General features: G+C 44.5%; 1 protein-coding gene across 2 annotated transcripts; it reads right to left on the bottom strand.

Moving 5' to 3' along the window:
• Positions 1-1,159: 1,159 nt before the first annotated feature.
• Positions 1,160-15,756, bottom strand: LOC144098533 (MFS-type transporter SLC18B1-like). Of its 2 annotated transcripts, XM_077631251.1 has the most exons (13): positions 15,208-15,752; positions 14,648-14,743; positions 14,306-14,379; positions 12,725-12,872; positions 12,579-12,647; positions 11,727-11,826; positions 11,156-11,325; positions 10,965-11,063; positions 9,577-9,665; positions 9,121-9,216; positions 5,698-5,772; positions 3,948-4,041; positions 1,160-1,448 (listed from the first exon to the last, which is right to left on the bottom strand). In XM_077631251.1, exons 1-13 carry the CDS (start codon positions 15,496-15,498, stop codon positions 1,416-1,418), a joined length of 1,434 nt encoding a protein of 477 aa, XP_077487377.1. In that variant the 5' UTR covers positions 15,499-15,752; the 3' UTR covers positions 1,160-1,415. The 2 variants fall into 2 exon arrangements, 1 of the variants encoding a protein (XP_077487377.1); XR_013307197.1 differs by lacking the exons at positions 1,160-1,448; positions 9,577-9,665 and having other exon boundaries at positions 3,971-4,041; positions 15,208-15,756.
• Positions 15,757-20,470: the final 4,714 nt, after the last annotated feature.

Genomic DNA, 20,470 nt, shown 5'->3' with positions numbered 1-20,470 from the left:
GTTACGTGCACTGGTGAGGGTGCTTTGCCTGCAAGCTTTTCGTAAACGCCCCCTCCCTCCCTATTTTTTTTTTTTTGGTGCGATATAAACAAAATTTGTTTGGCCACAGCGCCGAGCTTAACTGCGTTTTCGAATTTCTAAAAACTGATGTGGATATTATTTACGGTGGGCTACGGGCCTTTTAATAAATAAAGAAAAAAGCACCATTCTAAATAAAAAGCATATCTTTTTAAATTGTAGGACCTCTTAGGCGAAACACTCGAAATAGCGCTTTGCTTTCAGGCTTCGAGCGCATTGGGAATACGCCGACTGGACTAGCCAGCGTGCCCATATCAGCGCTAGTATGTTCGTTGTAAACACCGGCCACATTCGAGGAAACGTGGGGACTGTGCCCTGACGTAAACGTTCGTTGCTACGCAGCAGAGCGCAGGCGCTTGTTATAAACAGCATCCATGCTCGTTTAGTATATATTTTTTGCGCACTCTGAAATCGGAGAGCAGCTGAGATTTTTCTTTCTGTTCATTTCCCTCGCAAAACAGGAACGTACAGTCACTAAACATGTTAATAAAAAAAATGTTTTAATAAATGTGGCCTCTGCACTGGTACTGAGCGTTTGGGAGTCGGTATTTCACAACACATAGTTTGATTGAAAACCGGAAAAAAAAAACTGTGTTCAGTGCATCGTCTCCTGCGCTGGTTGAGATCCGCGGCAGTTGCGTAGTTAGGAGAGCGGTGTGCACGAGTGTTTTGACGTGCACGCCATACGTTAGGTGATAACTAGTGTGCTTTTGATAGTGTATCTATTTACTAAGAATGTTTTGACGTGCACGCCATACGTTAGGTGATAACTAGTATGCTTTTGATAGTGTATCTATTTACTAAGAATGTTATTCGACGGGCAAACTTTGTGACTAGTGCACGCAAGTACTAACCTGTAAATATTGGCCCGAAACTAAGAATGTTTTGACGTGCACGCCATACGTTAGGTGATAACTAGTGTGCTTTTGATAGTGTATCTATTTACTAAGAATGTTATTCGACGGGCAAACTTTGTGACTAGTGCACGCAAGCGCTAACCTGAAAATATCTGCCCGAAACTAAGACAATTAAGTGACAATACGCGCAGAAAGTTATGCTAGGAAAACGACATAGGGTTGTTTTTAACTTCTTTATTCGTTATATGCTCTCAGTCCTGGTTCACCTTCATAGGCAAGGGCAAGAGCGGCGCAGTGAAATTGAGATGAAGAACCGGCTTACTGTCTCCTGTTTTTCTGCGTCTGTAAAGCTGCTGGCGTAGTGAGCTGACCGTATAAGCGGGATTAAGTCGATGTCGTCACAACTGGAGCAGTTTAATTTCATGCGTCCATGCTTTACAACAGACCGGAGTGTGCCTCTGCTTCTCGAGAGAATGAGTTTCACTTCTTCTGAAGGAGTAACAGAGCTGGCATCTGAAATGAACGAACGCAAGAAAACATTCCATGATTCATGGATGACTTTAAGGGGGGTGTCATAAATACTCGCAGTTATGCTACCCAGGCAAATATTTCAATTAGTAATTTAAGCTCGAATAAGCTACTCAGTTCAAGCTAAGACCGACTAAAAACGTGTTTGAGAAACTTTCGCGGGAGCTAAATTTTCTGGGCGTTCATGAGTTGTGCAGCGGGAGTGAGCTCTGCGAACTCCAGTGATATGGTACTACAGTTTGATCACTGTACAAAATAATTGTTGTTTGTGTTGCTGTAAATATTTATCAAGCCCAGGAAATCTAGACAAGCGCTTCTAGTTTTCACAGCTGCCACCTTGGGCCGAGTGACGTTGAAGAGTTAAAATAACCGCGGTAATTTCGAATGTTTGATATATTCAATGAATATTCTTTGGCAGTCGCAAATAGTTAGTGGGAGCCTAGGTAATATTCTGTAGGTCAGATTTTGCAGCGAGAAGGAAGAATCGGCCATGATAATCTCTCTTTTCGCACAGAATATCTCAAGACTCTCTAGTTTTTTGTTTTTTTTTTTTAAATTGATACTTTGAAATATCCCCGTCGAAACACGCGGTGTTCGCACTTGTGGCCAGCAGAATGACGTTAGGTCCTTGTGCCAAGAAAAGCTAGGCGTGGTCATTGTAGTATAGCAGAGCTCGTCTGCGTGCACGGCGGAAATTTCTCACTAATTTACGTAGAAACGCAGTTGACACCCTTGTCCGCCACCCGCTCAGTGGTTACGGCGTTCGGTTGCTGAGAAACGGCTGCAGGCTTCGACCCTAGCGCCAGAGGCCGAATTTCGATACAGTGATGCTCGAAAACGCCGAATTACGAAGTTGTGCATAATGTGCCAAACTTCCGAATTTCTGTTCATAATTTATTTCGACCAGACGGAATAAATTCGGTACTTCCACTAGCGCGTGCCTTATAATAGCCCAATGCTGTTTTAGCACGCAAGAAGTTTTCAATCAATCAATCAATCAATCAATCAATCAATCAATCAATCAATCAATCAATCAATCAATCAATCAATCAATCAATCAATCAATCAATCAATCAATCAATCAATCAAACTGTACGTCATGTTTAGCGGTGTATTTTAATCCATCGCTAAGCGTATAGACAGTTGGAGCCGCCGCGGTGGCTGAGTAGTTAGAGCGCTCGGCTGCTGGCCCCAAAGACGCGGGTTCGATCCCGGCCGCTGCGGTCGAATTTCGATGGAGGCGTAATTATAGAGGCCCGTGTATTGCGCGATGTCAGTGCACGTTAACGAACCCCCGCTGGTCGAAATTTCCGGAGCCCTTCACTACGGTGTCCCTCATAGTCTGAGTTGCTTTGGGACGTTAAACCCTCATAAAATAATAAACCAATAGACAGTTGGGTTAGTTGGCGGTCTGTAACACTATGGCTCATCTTTCCAGCGCACATAAAACACACGTACAGAGTGAGAGTAGACACCACGGTGCCTGCTCTCCCTCTGTCCGTCCGTTTTATGTACGCCGGAAAGACGAGTCATAGTGTGGTTTAGGCGTTTCTTCGTGCTTGCTGGTTTATGAGGGTTTAACCTCCCAAAGAAATTTAGGCTATGAGGGACGCCGTAGAAGACGGTTTCGAATAATTTCGGCCACCTGGGGTTCCTTAACGTGCATCGACATCGCACAGTACATGGGCCTTTAGCATTTCGCCTCCATCGAAATGCGACCGCCGCGGCCTGGATCGAACCCACGGCTTTCATGCCAGCAGACGGGCGCCATAACCACTGAGCCACCGCGGCGGCTTCGTGCTTGTTGCCTTGCTTCTTTAACGAATACGCTTTTACCAAAAGGGGACTGGGTGACTTTATTAGCGGTGACTCCCAGTTGCCGGCCTCTCTAAAAGGGCACAGTAATTCGTGAAATGGACGAAGGCTTTTCCTCTTTGGCTTACCGACACGAATTCTTTAAGGTCGTGCGTCCTGTGGACGCTGAAGAAACATTTTATTTTTGTCTTGACATAAATATGTAGGTTGACTCTAACGATGAAGCTTTACATTGGTCTGTACTTTTATGAGTTTGTATATAAAGTACTATAAAGTAATACGAACCTCAATCTGGTTATTCGTAATAGCGATTAGAAACGAAAGATGTAAGTATAAAATGAACCTTTCGAGCATTGGCACGGCGCAAGCTCTCTTTAAGCTTCTATTTTATCTTAGCAGGAGATTCTGCATTGATTACAATGAATTCACAATCTATGGCACGTTTTCTACTAAGCGTACGAAACTTCCATTGAGTAGAACAACGTGCTTGCTATTTTAATTTTTGACAGTGATATTTCGGTGGGTGGCAGTTCGCAAACGTATTTAATATAGGATAAGTTAGAGCTCACAAAAAGAAAACGCTAGACAGATGTGCATGAATAAAAGGTTAGAAATTTCCGTACTGATTAACAATATTTCTTCTTCGAAACGCTTTAAATTTTCACTTACCCAAACAACCAGAACTCCAAGCAGTATCATGGACCCTACCCTGAATCCCAGTGTTTCAACCAAATAGCCGCTGACAGGCGGACTTACGGTTGCCCTGGTGAGAAAACACAGTCAGTTGCTTTGTGTCACAGTACCAGAAAATGTTTTTGTGAAGTTGTATTTGTTTAGATCAGTCGAACCCACACACTGCTCATAAAGCGACATCTTTAATGAAGATTTTAGCGGAATCAGCACATGTGCCATAGTATTCTCTTTTAAGTCTATTAAAGGGGCATTGAAAAGAAAGTTCAGTTGGCCAGCTTCTATAGATTACTGCATTCTATTCATACAAAGGTTATTTTACTTTAAATTGACTTTTTATAGGCTGTAGAAAGGCAAAAAAAAAAGGAAGCCACGGTTCTTTGCGGGCGGACTTTTCCTGAAGCACACTGCTAAGACATTAATGCTTTTTTTTTCGGTTGAGGGTCTATAAGGCTAGACAACTACGCCATTTACTTTCAAATGGCGGTCAGGAATCAACGGAGTCTTTTTGCGTTATTGACGTGGTGAGTGTAAGTCTAGTGGCGAGAAAACTTTTTTCGCTTTTTAATCCAACTTCTATTGAAAAACTTTCCCGCAACTGGATCCAAAGTCGTAGAGTCTACACTAAAAAATCGAAGAAAAAAGTTTTGAAGTGAACGCTATTGTAATTCCAGGATCCACACCCTAAAAATTGTGTCCACATATCGTAGGTTAGCTGCAAAATCGGCTCATGGTGGCGACACATGTATTTCATTTTCGGCCTTTTCTTTCTCGTAAAATCAAAGTTTTCAATTCTAAACCAGCGTCTTTATGCTGAGAGCGCTGTATTCTGAAGATATAGGTCAGCATCAATATGTCCTTACTAATCCTTTAAGATACAAATAGGGTATCCTCTTTTGTGTTAGGTGAAAGCAAATTAATGCGGGAGGGAACTGGTAAGTTTTTGTAGCGTCGCCAATTTGATTGCTTAAGAACTTGCTTGGAGCTGTTTAGTATGCGCCGTTGACGCCTTACGTGTAGCTGAATACTGAAGCACAAGCTTAACTTTCTGTTCGAAACAAAATTTGTTTGCAGGTTGCTGTCAATTTACTTGCAAAGGCTGCCCACAACAGAGCGTAAGGGGAGAAAAATAGTTGTGTTAGTAAACAAAACAGAACAAAAAGCTTAGAGGAAGCATATTTTTTTTTTGTTTTCAAAGTATTGGGATGCGATTGCGCGAACCCCGCTGAAGAAAGTAGTAAGTGGTTTTTATTAAAATGATAATAATAAGGAAGGAAAATATTTTTGCTAGCCCCGGCATCTGCCATTGATTCTGAAGCACCTGAGCTGGGGTAGCGGAAATAAAAAATAGCAGGCAGAATGGAGAAATGAAATGAAAGAGGTGAGGGGACAGGAAGAGGGGATAGGGGGACTGAAGAAAGTTGCATGATGCAATAATCTCATACAGGACTTCTTCACACAAATATCATTCAATTTGTATGATACTGATGACATCTGTATGACACATATAATTTTTCAAAAATGAATGACATTTGTATGATAATTTCGTATGCTTTGCATGATAATTTTATGACATTTGTATGACAAACTGTACGAGTATATTGGATCCTAAAAAATTTTTGCTGCAGGGAATTTACTCTTCTTCGCGGAGTCATGAGTTTCGGCAAGCCTAATGTGAGCAAAAACGAGGTGAAGCATACTGTACTTGTGCTTAACAAAGTCAGCTTACCCGAGAACGAATGATGAAAATATTGCTCCAGAGACAAAACTGCTGGTGTCCATGTCTTCTGGGTAACCTTTAGCACTGCAATTACAAAAAATATTATAACAATTATAACAAATATTTTCACTTCTTCATTTTTAAGTACTGCAATGCCAAGCAGAATTTTTGCAGGGAGGTGTACAATACGACACATATATTTGATAGGCAAAAAGAAACAAGGTATAACACTCTTGAAAGTTTTTTTTGACATTGCAAGTTCCTCAGCAAAAATTTGCAACATCAGTGGCTGACAGTGTAGCTGTTTATGGCAATGAAAACTGTATTCAAATAATTTTGGGGTTTAAAAACAGTAGTCGGCGGGAAGCACTAGCACAACCTGCCGAAAGTGGTCTCTCAACGTCTGAACTATTGAGATAATTTTGGGCAACGTTGTTACAAGGAGCGTGGTTAAAGAGAAAAGTTGGGCGAGTTGGTGCTGAGTAACTGGTTGCTGAAAAATTACAATGGGCAGCGAAAAATACCCAGTGTTTCCTGTCGATTCCCTTTCGCTCTACGTCGGTTTTTATTTTTTCGCGCTGCTTGCTATGTCGCAGCCGTTACGGGAAATAATGGTTAGAGAACGAACAAAGATGAGATAAAAAAATTTTTAGGAGCGTCTTGTCATTTTAAGGTGTCATTATGAAATACTCTGCAGGATAGCTGCAGCTCTTTTAAGGACGCGTGATAGATGGCGTTAGCCCGACTCTCTGAATCGGGAGACGCTTTTCGGAGGCGCGGCAAAGCACCAAGTGACCTACCTCGCCATTGTTGCTTGTTTTATTTCTCTTGCTTTGCTTTTGAGTGAGCACGTACCAACATCTCTCATAGTATTAGCTAATATTTTGGCATGATCATGATTGTTTGCTGCAGTCTACTTCATAGGTTGTCGTTGTAGGTTGAGTAGAAGACGCTCTTTTTGTATACATGTGATGACTTCGTTATTCTTTAGGAGTGGCCGGTGGCTGCGGATGGTAAGCACTGTGGATGCCCTAGCCTGCTGTTCTCCAGGGGATCGGATTCGGACGGACTCAAGTATGTGGCGCGCATTGTGCTTTTATTTGATGCAACCGTACGCGTTCGGAACTGTCACACGCCTCTTATATCTTTCCCCTATCGCGAGTTTAGCTCCGTTTTCTCTTTGTAGAACCAATCTCCATGTATAAAACGCTTTTCTTGTCTTATATCTCTCCCCTATCGCGAGTTTAGCTCCGTTTTCTCTTTGTAGAACCAATCCCCATGTATAAAACGCTTTTCTTGTCTTATATCTCTCCCCTATCGCGAGTTTAGCTCCATTTTCTTTTTGTAGAACCAATCCCCATGTATAAAACGCTTTTCTTGTCTTATATCTCTCCCCTATCGCGAGTTTAGCTCCATTTTCTTTTTGTAGAACCAATCCCCATGTATAAAACGCTTTTCTTGTCTTATATCTCTCCCCTATCGCGAGTTTAGCTCCATTTTCTTTTTGTAGAACCAATCCCCATGTATAAAACGCTTTTCTTGTCTTATATCTCTCCCCTATCGCGAGTTTAGCTCCGTTTTCTTTTTGTAGAACCAATCCCCATGTATAAAACGCTTTGCTTGTGACCAATCGCGTCTTCTGTCCGTTTCTTTCGTACCGATATTTCGTTGCCTAAACGGCTTGCATGCTTGCCGCGGTGTTAGAACACCAATAAAACAGCGCAGCTTTTCAGGGCGCTTCTCATGCCATTATTTATTTTAAGGCGAAAGCCTTTAATGGCTCATACTCGCGGTGTCCGTCCGTGACACTCTTCAACTCGATAAGAAATAAAATGTTTGTGAACGATGGGATTCGAACCACCATCCTTCCGTTCCGTATCCGAGCGTGCTACTACGCTACTTCCTGCCAACGCATATGCAGTTCTCCTTATCTAGGACGCTGGAGAGAGTTTGCAGAAAGGTGTCGAATCAGACGGACGCCTCTCGAATGCCCTCCAGTGTCTCCAGCATTTAAGATTCACAAACTATTGTGTACTTAATTAACATCGTAATCACACATCTGCGACACAAGCAGCAACACCGCGCTAAAGGCTTTCGGCTTACCGCACTTTAGGTCAAGAAAGTGCCCCCTGAAATTTTTTTTTAATCGTACGTGGCCAAGACACCGTTCTTGCGAACATTCCGCTTGCATGTCGAGCGCCGCGAATGCCTCCCGACATCACGACGAGGGCTACAAAGTCTTGGCAGCGGGCCAACCACTTGTATATTATTTCAAAGTGTGCACATGAAATAAGGAGTCGACCCCCTCGTTCCCTTCACCTTCCAGAGAATCTCATGTATAACACGCAGGTTCTTGCTGCGTTTTTTAAAAAGGAATAATTAACTGCTGCATGTAGCGCAGGGGCATTTACTGCGACACCGATTTGCACTCAAGAAAGGCGCTCATAACTTTATTTATTATTACGTATTGGCAAGAACACTGTCTGAGAGGGACAGCGTTGTCAAAGTGATGCTCGTCCTGCAGCGTTTTGTTCTGAGAAAATCCGGTGGTAATATCAGTTTCGGGAAAACTATAGGAGTGGCGGAGAGGGTATTTAGCCAGTATGCTTAGCATAACAGTTAAGAAAGTTTTAAGAAGTGATATTTTCACTGCTTTGGAGCTCCTCAAACAAGGAGCAGCGATAACAAGCGAAACATAAATTGTTTGTTTGTAATACACGACTGCAGTCTCGGGTATTTTTTTTTTTTTGTAGCGATAGCTACATTACGGTAGCATTTCGAGCCTTCAGCGTGGCGACGCCGCGGTGCCGCCACCATGTGACTGCACCCTTTGGCGGCGGCGCCATGTTGTCACGTGGTTGGTCACGTGTGTGGAGCAGCTGCCAGTGGCGTGGCGTCGTGGCTAATCACGTGGTTCGTCACCTGGTTGGTCACGTGAACAGCCAAGTGGTGCAGAGCAGCTGCTTCTGCCGGCGGCGCAGCGCAGCCGGCGAAACCGAGCTGCCACAGATGTGTGCATGCGCCGTGTCAAGTGGGACGAAGATTAAGAAGAAACACCCAGCGAAATGGAGCGGCGAAAGACTGACTTTGCAATTCAACTGAGCAAGTTCTCCCGGCCAGCTGTAGCTATCGCGTCACTCCAGGTTTAACCGAAGCTATACCACCGCCAATTTTTTAAAAATCTAACTACTTCGAACTGCTCTCTACAATCAGGCGGCGTGCAGTTTTCAATTTTTGGGTAGCGTTATGTTATTCCACGCAGTTTAGACTGGTGCAAATGCATGCGATTGAATCGACAGCTTACACCGACACCTATTTTCGTTTGAGACATAAGAAATTGACACTTGCTTGAAATGTCTAACATCGTATAGGATGCTCCACTGAAGTGTTTTACAGCAGGGGTGGCGAAGTATCGCAGTAGTTTCTACTTACATCGCTCGCTTGATTGCACTTGAGTATGAGAGCACATGCATGGAAGCAACTCCTGCACCAAGAAGGACTTGGGAGGCATAAATAAGGCCCATGCTTCTGTAACGCAAATGAAAGAACTGCATTGCAAAAGGCTGCTCACTGTACTCGTTATCATAATCGAGAAAAATCTTATAGACAAAGCTGACAGCTAGGTAAGTTCTCAGTGACACTGCACTTCAGGCGGTTGCGCTATTTGGCCTTCCTCTCGAATACGTGCAAAGTTTGCTTGATTAAAAAGGGGGGACATTCCTGCGCCCACATGCTAATTACATTTTTTATCAATTTTTTTCCTTTTCGTTTCGTTCGCACAAAATGGAATTTCTGTAATTTTAAATTGTGGCTTAGCTTAGTTAAGACTGCGACACTTGTATAAAAAAGTGTCAATTTCGATCTTTGATTACGACTGGGGCTACTTACGGCTGGAAGGGTAAAAATGGCGCAGGTCCCATGACGATATAACCCGCAATGTTGAGTATATGTGCCAGTGGAAGGAAACGGATCTCGGCCTGAACAGTGTGAGTTAAGCAAGCACGAGCACACTGTTTAGCACGGCAACAATAAACGCCTAATGTGACTGAACGAATACCGAGCACTGAAACTTCTTCCCGTGCAAACAGGAACAGGAAATTACAGGAAATTTTTTCTTGTCCTTGTATTCATATGAGGCTTCTTACGAAGAATGCCCGTATAGCGCCTACAAGTGCTTAATTAAATCATAATAATAGTACTAATAATAATAACCTTTTATTTGCATTAGGATGATGAAGGAGGCTGAAGGGTAAAAGCTGTTCTAGAAACAGCAGCTTGACAAAGGCCCACAGCCCCCTCTACAACGCGGCAACAGCGCGAACGGAAAACACAAGCAAGCACGTGACGCAGGTGTAAGCACATTGCAATATTTGTATAAAAAAGATAAAAAGAAAACCAACTGCAAGTATATACAGAAAGAACGAACAAGAGAAAGAAAAAAGGAAAAGAAAGAAAGAAAGGAATGAAGAAAGCGTACGAATACATATGCGGCCCAGAAAAACAATAAGCAGATACAGTAAGCGAATACAAAGGCGATATTAAAAATTTCCACGGTGCCAAAGAATTACAGGGGGGGGGGGGGGGAGGGGTTGTAAAAATAAGAAATGCATATATATATATATATATATATATATATATATATATATATATATATATATATATATATATATATATATATATATATATATATATATATATATATATATATATATATATATATATATATATGATGACACCTCTGTTCCTTGGCAGAGTGAAAAATGTAAACACCAGAAAAAGACAATATTCCATTCCCTAATTGTTTAAGAAGACATCCTAAAAACAGTGTTTGTCGCATTTTCACGAACCTTAAAATCATGGTCAAGACGCTTAGATTTGTAATAAGGCTGCTGCAAATACTTTACTCGTTCAACACGGATAGTTGAGTAATACATAGAATGAAATTGCTTCAAACGTAATTTCATTTGGCCTCTATCATTTGCTTCTTTCGTACGCGATGCGCTGAACTGAGACCCACGTGTGCCCGACACAACATGAGAGGCAATGTTTTGCACCCTCTCCAACTTATCTTTATCTCGAGCAGTAGGCGGATCCCAAACCGTACACGCGTATTCCAGAGTCGATCTCACATACGGCCTGTAAAGAATGTCCCGGCATGACATTGGAAAAGTGCTTGCATTTCGGCGAAAGAATCCTAGGGTTTTACGTGCTTTCCGACTTTTTAAGCGCAACGATTAACAACGCGCATTTTCCCGAATTTCTTACGTTATCCTTACCTTATAGTGGCTGATGAAACCGCAAATGAGCGATGCCATGGAGAAACTGAGTGAGTACACGCTGAAGACAGAGCCAGCGCCAGAACTGCTCTGGTGAAACTGCGAGTAGAATGATTTATTTAAAATCTGAAAACAAGCGCTGGCTAGCAAAAAAAGGAAGTGAACCCTAACTTAACACGCACTCTACGCACCTGATCTAAGTAGGGCTCTAACGTTGGTTCGAGGAAACCGAATATTAAGCCATCCAAGAATAAGTCAAACAAAAATGCAAGGAACCTAAGATCCCGCAGCAGCCATATGTGCCTTATGTTATTTGCCGTTCCATAGCTCTCACGAACAGCGGGTGGACTGGTACTTGCGGCTGAAAAAACAAAGACAAGGAATAAAATCAACCTCTAAGCATACCGCATTGTTGAAAATTCGTGCTGGGTCTGTAGTTCATGAGTGACGCTCATGGGTATGTAATACACTGCCCAGTGTTTGTCATCGGCGCTATTGACAATCTTATGCTCTTTACTCAACAGTTATAGTGCATTAGTGGTTGATTTCTAAAAAAAAAAAATATTAGAGCATAAGATGAAAAAGCAACATGAACTATTAGAATATGGGAGGCCACGTTTAATTCAGTCAAAAATGTGCTGCTTCATAACAGGTGCCTTCAGAAGTCAGTGCGCTTCCGGTACTTTTTATTCCTCGTTACCAACAATCAGAAGCCAGGCCAACCACAACAACAAGAACAAATCAAGACACTATTTTCCTTACGCTTTCGGTTTCTTCGGAAAATCCTGGACGTAGCGATAAAAGGCAAGGAAAGGAGGAACAGCGAAGAGACCACAAAAAATGACGCAGCATATCCCCACAGCTGCAAGAAAACAAAGAAAAAAACGCATGCCGCTTTATTCGCCCAGTAAGAGGTACTATAAGAAGTGCGAAATTTTCCCTCTCCCTTGGATTACACCTTGCGCCAACCGGTATGAAACCGATAGTTAACGGAGAAATAAACGGAATAAAGGAACGCACCTAGTCTGATGCTCATGTACGATGCCGGCAGGATGTTGCGAGATATCCAGAGGATTTCACTCAGGCATAAATTTCTCGGGTAGGAGTCAGAATGGAGAAGTAACTAATTTGGGAACGGTTTACATATCCTCTTGCGAGAAAATTTTGATTCCAGGCGCCAATTTTGTTCTTATATCCAAAACCTATTGCGCCTACCTAACAGCCATCTCCAAGAGTTGTCTATATGTTTCCGCTTCTTTTCAGAAACGCAAGCAAAAATTCACAAGGGCACTTAATTAACCTATGTGTTCGTAATGCGATAGCATTGGAAGCTGTTGATGCCGTTGTCGGAACTAACGTCACTTCCGGTCAGAGGACGTCATTTTTTTCAAGCCAATGGGAGTTACCAGCTCTGTTGACTTCATTCGCTTCCAGCCAAAGGGAATAATTCGGTCTGCGTACATCACTTTCTCCCAACCAACAGGCAAATTTTAGGACCGTCGACACACTTTTTTTTCCGATGAGGAGTTTAATGGTGCTGCATTAAAATACAGCTGCGCACCACGTAAACACTCTTTCCAAATTTGGCAATGTAAACAATACAAAATGACTCACATCGGCAATTGCGCCGCCAATGATGGCCCCCGTAGATCCTCCTGATCCCCAAAGAAACTGCATCCCAGCCTAAAAAGTCGGAATAGAAGAATGGGTGTCAAATGTTGGGCGTTGTCAAGAAAGCCAGGAATAAAGCGCCGACTCACCACAGCGAAGCCCAAGTTATCCGCGAAAACAACAGTCGCTGTCGAGTAACTTGCTACACAGTACAGCGACTCGCTCAGTCCCCCGAGTGCACCTCCAAACAGCGCCACTGCTAGCATCAAATAATCACCTGGAATCCAGTAAAGGGCGCTACCAAGGGGAAAAAAATTACAGTACAGAAACATCAAGGTTCAATATCTGCACAGTGGCGAAATCCTCTGAAATAAAAATCGAAACATGTCTACGTAGTAATCTTACGCTTCATTTCTAGTTAAATGTCTCAATGAAATATTTTACTAGGCACCAGATGGAGACAATAGTGGAGTGAACCCTTGTCGAGGAGAAACTGATTGTAGGCACTGAACCTCCTTTTCTATTATAAAGACCGTCTCCTAATAAGTATATATACATTGTTCTTGCCGGGGAGATCTCAACCATACAGGGAAATTTTGTGCCTGAGAGTGGTGCTTTCCATAATGCAAACGTTTTTACCGCTAAAGCCGTCACTGTAGTCGCAAATAGCATCCCGATTTCAGCAATGTGTGAACACTGATTCAATTACAGCATTGCGCAAACCATCTTTGAGTGTTAACTTAATGATTTGATTGCTGAACTATAAAGTCAGCTCATTCGCGATGGACGTTCAAAAGCCATTGTTGCGGAACGGGCTGCAGAATGCGTAAAGAGCATTGCGTACACATTAAAGGAAGGCGAAGATCTAATAACTGTGCGTTGTAGACGACACGAGTGCTGAAGATTATGCACTTGTCGGGCAGTGTCTTTGTCGGCCAGTGCAAACTATTACGGGAAGAGTTTTGGGGCTGTGTAAGGAGTAGTTCTTATCACTTCGCGTTTTTCAGCACAGTGGTTACTCCAGGCAATAAATGTGGCCTGCGAACGCCAATTATGGTTGCATCTGATCAGGAAAACAAATAAGTGGCATAAAATGAATCGTTATCTGGCTTTTGCGTACTAGAAAACGTGTACTTTTCCTTTTTAATTCGTTTAAAATATTGCGCTTTGGGTGACATTGAGGTTGTGTACTCGAATTCACCAAGCTCTGCAGAGAAAAAATTAAAATAAAAATTAAATAAAATAAGTAAATAAAAGAATAAAACTAAAATAAATAAAAATAAAACAAGCTGCAGTAGATGCTTGTGTTGCGAGCTGAACACACGCTTTTCACATTAAGTTGGCCGTATCTTACGCCAGAGTTTACACGAAAGTTAGGGCATCTATTAATAGATCCTCATACTTTTTGACTTTATGATTCACGTGATTTCATAATATCTTCCCATAAATTCACTTGGTTTCTAAAACATTTCTTGGGTAGTTCATTTTTATTCATACCAGTATTTTCTTTTTTTATCGATGGGTAACTGATGTATGTGGTGTCGGTTTACGTGACAGGTAACGTACTTACCCAAAAGCTTCAAAATTCAATAATGAAGTTTACAAACACTGAGGAAATACATGAAAATCCTTAGTTAGGAATTTCAACACGAAAGAAAAAGAAAAAATGCAGGGTAAATGCCTTATTCAATTCAACAGGGCTCAAGGACCTTATTCGAAAGAAAACTTACCCGTACAAGGCATTTCCCAGAAAGTATCCCACCTGGCCTATTAGAAATACTGTTTTTGGTGATGTCTGCTGAATCTAGAAATAAAATAAGAAACCCATGAATGATGTCTTATACTTAAGCGGTGCGGCATGTTTTCACAACTAGCAATGTTTAACAATACAAGAACCAAAACATTTCTAACGCAGTTAGCTGGCTTGCTGCCATTTCAGGAATTAATCAGAAACACTTTTTTTCTTTAATGTAAATGTAATGAAAGAGCGAAAACACAAAGAAGTCAGTTTTTTCCAAGCTTTTGTTGATGTGCTCAGGAAAATTTATTCACAAATATATGCTTCAACTTACCAGTTTTTTCGCCCATGCTGACCCTACGATTGTCGTTATCTTTCCCAGGGAAAACACAAATCCGTATTCCCAGGCCTCAAGACCTCTAGACACAGCCTAGAAACATAGAAGAATGTTCAGTGAGAGATTCCCACCTTTTTTATTGCTGTTTAGCATGTCTAACGAACACATGCTTAAATCGTATCGCTTCCAACACAAAGCTGAATGGACCCAGTTCGCGAAGAAACTGCTATGAACATATTGATGAATAGCTTTCTTGTAATCTTGCTTGCAATGTTTGTCCTGTGCTCCAACTGAGTAGTTAAGGGGCATGTAAAAAACCAGTGGGGTGCGTTTTTGTATAGCTGAAAACCACAAGCATCCTGAGTATGGATCTGCGGATTTATTGATTTTTATGCTTCAGTCTTCCGATATGCGGAAATATTGCGTTCAGAAACAGCTTCCCGTTGAAAAGAAAAATGCGCTTGTCCACAATGTCTGGGTATGTTTTTCATTCATTAGCGTGTTACCCACGGATAGTGAGAAAGCACGAGCGCGTGTCGCGGTGCGACAAACCTTACCAGGGCTGGAAAGAGCGGGGCCAGAAGCGCGTAAGCCGCAGCCACCCAGAACTGTGTGTGGATGATGGGCAGTAGCGGCACTTTCCTCCTGAACTTGCTCAGGAAACTCCTGTCCTTGCCAGCCGGCGAACAGGAATCACCGAGTTCCACTTCGTAGAAACTTCCCGAGAGTCTTGCCGTTTCCGCTGCCTGATCTTCGCCGACGGCCGTGGTTTCCATGCCTTCAGGTCGAAGCCCAACCGGTGCATATGATACGTGTTGCCCGGAGCTAATACCCTGGTCGTCCGGCATTCCCGACGAAGCGGAAAGAAACGTCCAGCTGTGTCAAGGGCTTGTGTATCTCCTTTGATTTAATAGAGGCCTGCACGTGCGTATACCATGGAGGAGGTCTCTGTGCTTTTCGCGGGGATGAATAACGGCAGAGTTTGGAGAAATGGAATGCACACAATTTGTACGTGTTCGCTGGCGAGCGAGCTCTTCTCGTTCGCTTTGCAGACGCGGCGATACAGGTACGCGCGTTGAAGCGGGAGCACAGAGCGCCTGCGCGGGGCCGCCGCAGCTGGGAATCGGATCACACTGCCGGAGCGGAAACACGGTTCTTTCCCTTGCTGCTGTGGGGAACGAGGCCCGGTTGATGTGACAAGCTGTGTGTCGACGTTGGGGACCCGCCTGGAATAAAACAACGACCGGTGCTATTTGTACTATGCTCGAGCTGTCTTGGGACTCACTGTGTAGGATAAAAACGGATTGCCAGTAGCGCTTTCAATATTTATGGCAGGAGGTGGACATTTGAAAGAAAAAGGATGAAAACTCGGCGTGATGATACTATTGTTTTGCAGACTATAATGTCAAAACAGGGGTGAAAGAGACCGTGATCGAAATGTACCTAAGCGATCGCTTGTACTTCTTGTGTTTACACGAGTATGGGGTGGTGGTAGATGCGTGTTTTTCCAGCGTTGAGCAATATTTGTTGTCTGTCTGAAAAAAAAGTTCGTAAAATGCCTCGATCATCGCTCAGTTAAAAATGGCACTTTGTGAAAAATACATGTAAATGTGTCTGCCTATCAATTCTTTTGTTTCTCTGGTTTCTTCTGGGTGGCGTGATGATCTTTAGCGATAAAATTTTCTGCGGGACCTTTACTTTTTTAGCATACGCTTATTCTCTTACGTTTAGCAATTATTATTTATGCCACTTGAAATCGTCATTACGTGCCGATCCCTGAGTGCCGCTATAAACGTGAACTGTGTACCTTCTAGCAGTCTTCTTAAGTGCAGTGAAAAGCTATTTGACGTACTCCCATTCTGTGCAAGTTACATGCAGAACTAGGCCTTAACACGGAAAAGTACGGGGCAGAAAGCTTGCTTTCGACAAGCAATTATTTGAAGAACTTATCTTCGAAAATTGAGGATAGTGCAGTTGATGGCGATTTTTGCCGTGTCCTACATTGGTTAAGCGGAGCATTGCCTAGATACCACCCATTCTTAGACATTAGAGTGACTCTGCTGGAGATCTCCGACTAGCGCCACCTTTAGTCAGTCAGCTTGCACATTTTTATCCCTTTTATCGTACTTGCAGGCTGTGGAGTTCGCTGACCATTCCGCGAACTCGTTGGTCTTGTGTTCGCAAGGAAGGCCGCTTCAGTGGGGTCGGAAGTCCCCAACAAAGGGGCCCGTCCCGTCCCTGCCTCCCCTTCGTGCGGCGGACGTCCTCGTTTACGCCGCGCCGTCACGGGGATGACCCGCCGGGAAAAACGCTAACCATGTACAGCTGTCGACATGTGGTTGTTAAGGGGTTGACGAGGTTTCGGGGGCGCACGAGATACGGCTGAGTATTAGCCGAGTGACCGGAAACCCACTATTCCCGTAACGACTGTGTTCGTCTCGTGCGGTGTATTCTGTAAACACTTTAGGGATCGTTTTGTCGCGTGTGCGAAAGAAAGTGGTAACGGCTGGGCCGTGGGCGCCGTGGGAGAGGGTGGTCGCGTTTGTGCTGTTTGTCTATTTGATTGCAACCTCTCCTTTCCCAAATGTTTAATCAGCACTCTTTCCCCAATCTGTGATTAGTTGGCAGAAATCCTTATTTTCCTTTCCCTAACCACTGATTGGCGAGATGGGTCGTTTGTTATCTTATTGGTTGCTGTCCCCGCTAAGGGCGGAGACAGAGGGTTTAAAACCAAGCGCTCTGGGTTGAGCGGGGGCTGAATTCGTCTGATCCACGATTTAGTCATGTAAATAGTTTTCTCCTTGCTTTGTTTCTTCTCGTTTTTTTACCTATGTTGTAAATAAATAGTTAACCTTCTCCTTTCCTTGAGTAATGTGAATGTTTGCGAGTAGAACCACGGGGTCATCGAGAAACCCCGATTTCATCATCAAGTAGTTTCCTCTTATCGCCACAGTCGACACAGGATCGCAACTTCTTTCTACTCAAGGCATTGGACGGAAGGTGAGAAGAACAAGTCGGTGGACAAGCTGTTTGTCCTAAAGGAGAAAACGTGAAGCTGCGTCGAAAGACGACGTCGAGAGCTTCAGGTCACGGGTCGAGTTCGAGAGGACGTCGGAGGCTCAAGTCAGCGAGGAGCTGAAGGAACCGGGCAACGACAAGCCATCGGGGGTCGTGTCAGCGAGCAGCTGAAAAGAACCCAGCGTCCACATCGAAAAGGTTGAGAACCAAGCGACCAAGTGAAGCGAGGTCCGAGGCAGTGAGCTGCTGAGGGACCAGGATCAACTCGTGGGCGTCTATACCTTCCCGGGAGCCCGCTGTCATCACGCTGAGATTGACAGCGCTGCGGTCGTCGGAGCATCGAAAGAGGTAGGACACCTGTTTGCTTTCTCCGAAACTGCCATGTCTGTGCCGTAGTCATACGTTATACGGTAGCATTGAAATGACTGATGCAAGGATGGATGCCGCAAGGGGGAATGGTCTATAGCATTTCGAGCAACTTGCGTCAACAGAGCCGGCACTTGAAAATATGACGAAAGCTTTGTGGAACAAAAGGGAGCGCAAGGCTCAAATGTTTGAAATTGAAAAGTTGAAGCTCCAACTTGAACTTAAAGAAATAAAATTGATGCAAATGCAGTTTCCGCCACTAGAGGATGCGCAACATGGACAGCGGTTGGGCGATTATGCAAATGGACTGAAAACGGTGCTGGCTCCTATGCCAGAAAAGAACCCATTGGCGCCCGCGGGCCATACGGGCGGAGGTCAGAAGAGCACCGCACCAGAGGCGACATCGACGCGGTTAGCGATACTGCAACTGCGGTTGCAGATTGCAGAAGTAGAGAGGGAATCGCTTGAACTGAAGCGCGAAACGTTTCGTCTTCGTTCGGAGCGTATAGCACGAGAACAGCTTGCGAGACGGAAAAAGTACAGGTGCAGGAAACACAGAGAGTGAGGCCGGAATTAAGAAGTGTTAATTCTGAGGCTTACGTCGCTGTCCCTGGCACATTAGTTACCCAGAACTGCGAAAGCGCACGACAAACTTTAAAGGTAACAGCAGGTTCTGATGAAGTTGTCGCCGAGGGGGACTGTAGGCCATCACTGGCAGCTGAGGACGCGCCGCTCGTGCCGGTCGAGCTGTCGATACAAAGAACGCAGGTTGCGCTAACTAGGACAGTCGTATTGGCAGACACGTTGGGCGCGCCGGGCGACAGCAAAGAGCTGCGTGAAGATTCAGCGACGGTTTCCATGCATGATTTTCGAACAAAGGAAGCGCACGCAGAAAACCACCGGACACCTAGAAAGAGTCGTCGCCACCGAGTATACCCTAAACGCAATACGCCTGCGGGTGACTCATACGGTAGCAACCGGAAGGGCAAGGTGAAGGCTTGCTTCTCGGCCGCAAGAGGCGTTCACGTTGTGGATAGGCAGCGGCAGGCGGGAAATGGCGTAGCACGTTATTCAGTGGGGTCAGCAGTGTGCGAGGAAAAAGAAAGGCGAGCGAAATCAGGACGTAAAAGATTTCAGAAGAGGCTGGAGCGCCGCCACAAACGGAGAGTACATGGCAGGCGACAGTCAGGGCTAACTGGTCGCGCACCACGCATTAGAAAGCAAAAAAAATTCATCGGGCGCGCCAGATTGCCGATTGCTGCCAAGGGGGGAAAGCTTGACAGGCAACGGCGCTTTCATTTCAGAGTCTGTACGGCCGGACCGTTCGACAATCACCACGCTACCGGGCCTGTGTATAAGTTTATCACAGGAACGCAGAGGCACTTGCAAATGGGGCGCGGGAGTTGTCCTTTTTTGTGACCGGTCGGCGCCAGTGAGACCGCGTCCCAGCCGGGCGCGGCTCAAGAGATCAAAGCATGCGAGTTCTCCGAATGTTCAATGTTTGCGTGTATAAGTAACCAGTAGATGTAATGTAGGAAGTGGAGCCTAAGGACTAGCTTGGCAGTTGGCATAAAGAGAGCGGACATGGCAGGTTCTGGAACGTGCAGATTGGTGTCCTAACCTTGTGGGGACGGAACGAATTGAGGCTGTGTATGTGTGTGCGCAGTGCTGCTTGGAACCTTGTGGCCAGACTTTAATGTCACACTGACAGCAAGTGTCCGCGTGACATTCTTGGTTGGGAGGTGTGGAGTTCGCTGACCATTCCGCGAACTCGTTGGTCTTGTGTTCGCAAGGAAGGCCGCTCCAGTGGGGTCGGAAGTCCCCAACAAAGGGGCCCGTCCCGTCCCTGCCTCCCCTTCGTGCGGCGGACGTCCTCGTTTACGCCGCGCCGTCACGGGGATGACCCGCCGGGAAAAACGCTAACCATGTACAGCTGTCGACATGGGGTTGTTAAGGGGTTGACGAGGTTTCGGGGCGCACGAGATACGGCTGAGTATTAGCCGAGTGACCGGAAACCCACTATTCCCGTAACGACTGTGTTCGCCTCGTGCGGTGTATTCTGTAAACACTTTAGGGATCGTTTTGTCGCGTGTGCGAAAGAGATAGGAAAGTGGTAACGGCTGGGCCGTGGGCGCCGTGGGAGAGGGTGGTCGCGTTTGTGCTGTTTGTCTATTTGATTGCAACCTCTCCTTTCCCAAATGTTTAATCAGCATTCTTTCCCCAATCTGTGATTAGTTGGAGGAAATCCTTATTTTCCTTTCCCTAACCACTGATTGGCGAGATGGGTCGTTTGTTATCTTATTGGTTGCTGTCCCCGCTAAGGGCGGAGACAGAGCGTTTAAAACCAAGCGCTCTGGGTTGAGCGGGGGCTGAATTCGTCTGATCCACGATTTAGTCATGTAAATAGTTTTCTCCTTGCTTTGTTTCTTCTCGTTT

This window comes from Amblyomma americanum, chromosome 7 (assembly GCF_052857255.1).
Source record: "Amblyomma americanum isolate KBUSLIRL-KWMA chromosome 7, ASM5285725v1, whole genome shotgun sequence".
NCBI classification, from domain to species: domain Eukaryota; kingdom Metazoa; phylum Arthropoda; class Arachnida; order Ixodida; family Ixodidae; genus Amblyomma; species Amblyomma americanum.
Note: the sequence above shows the minus strand (reverse complement) of the source record. Positions and strands in the feature narration are given on the sequence as shown.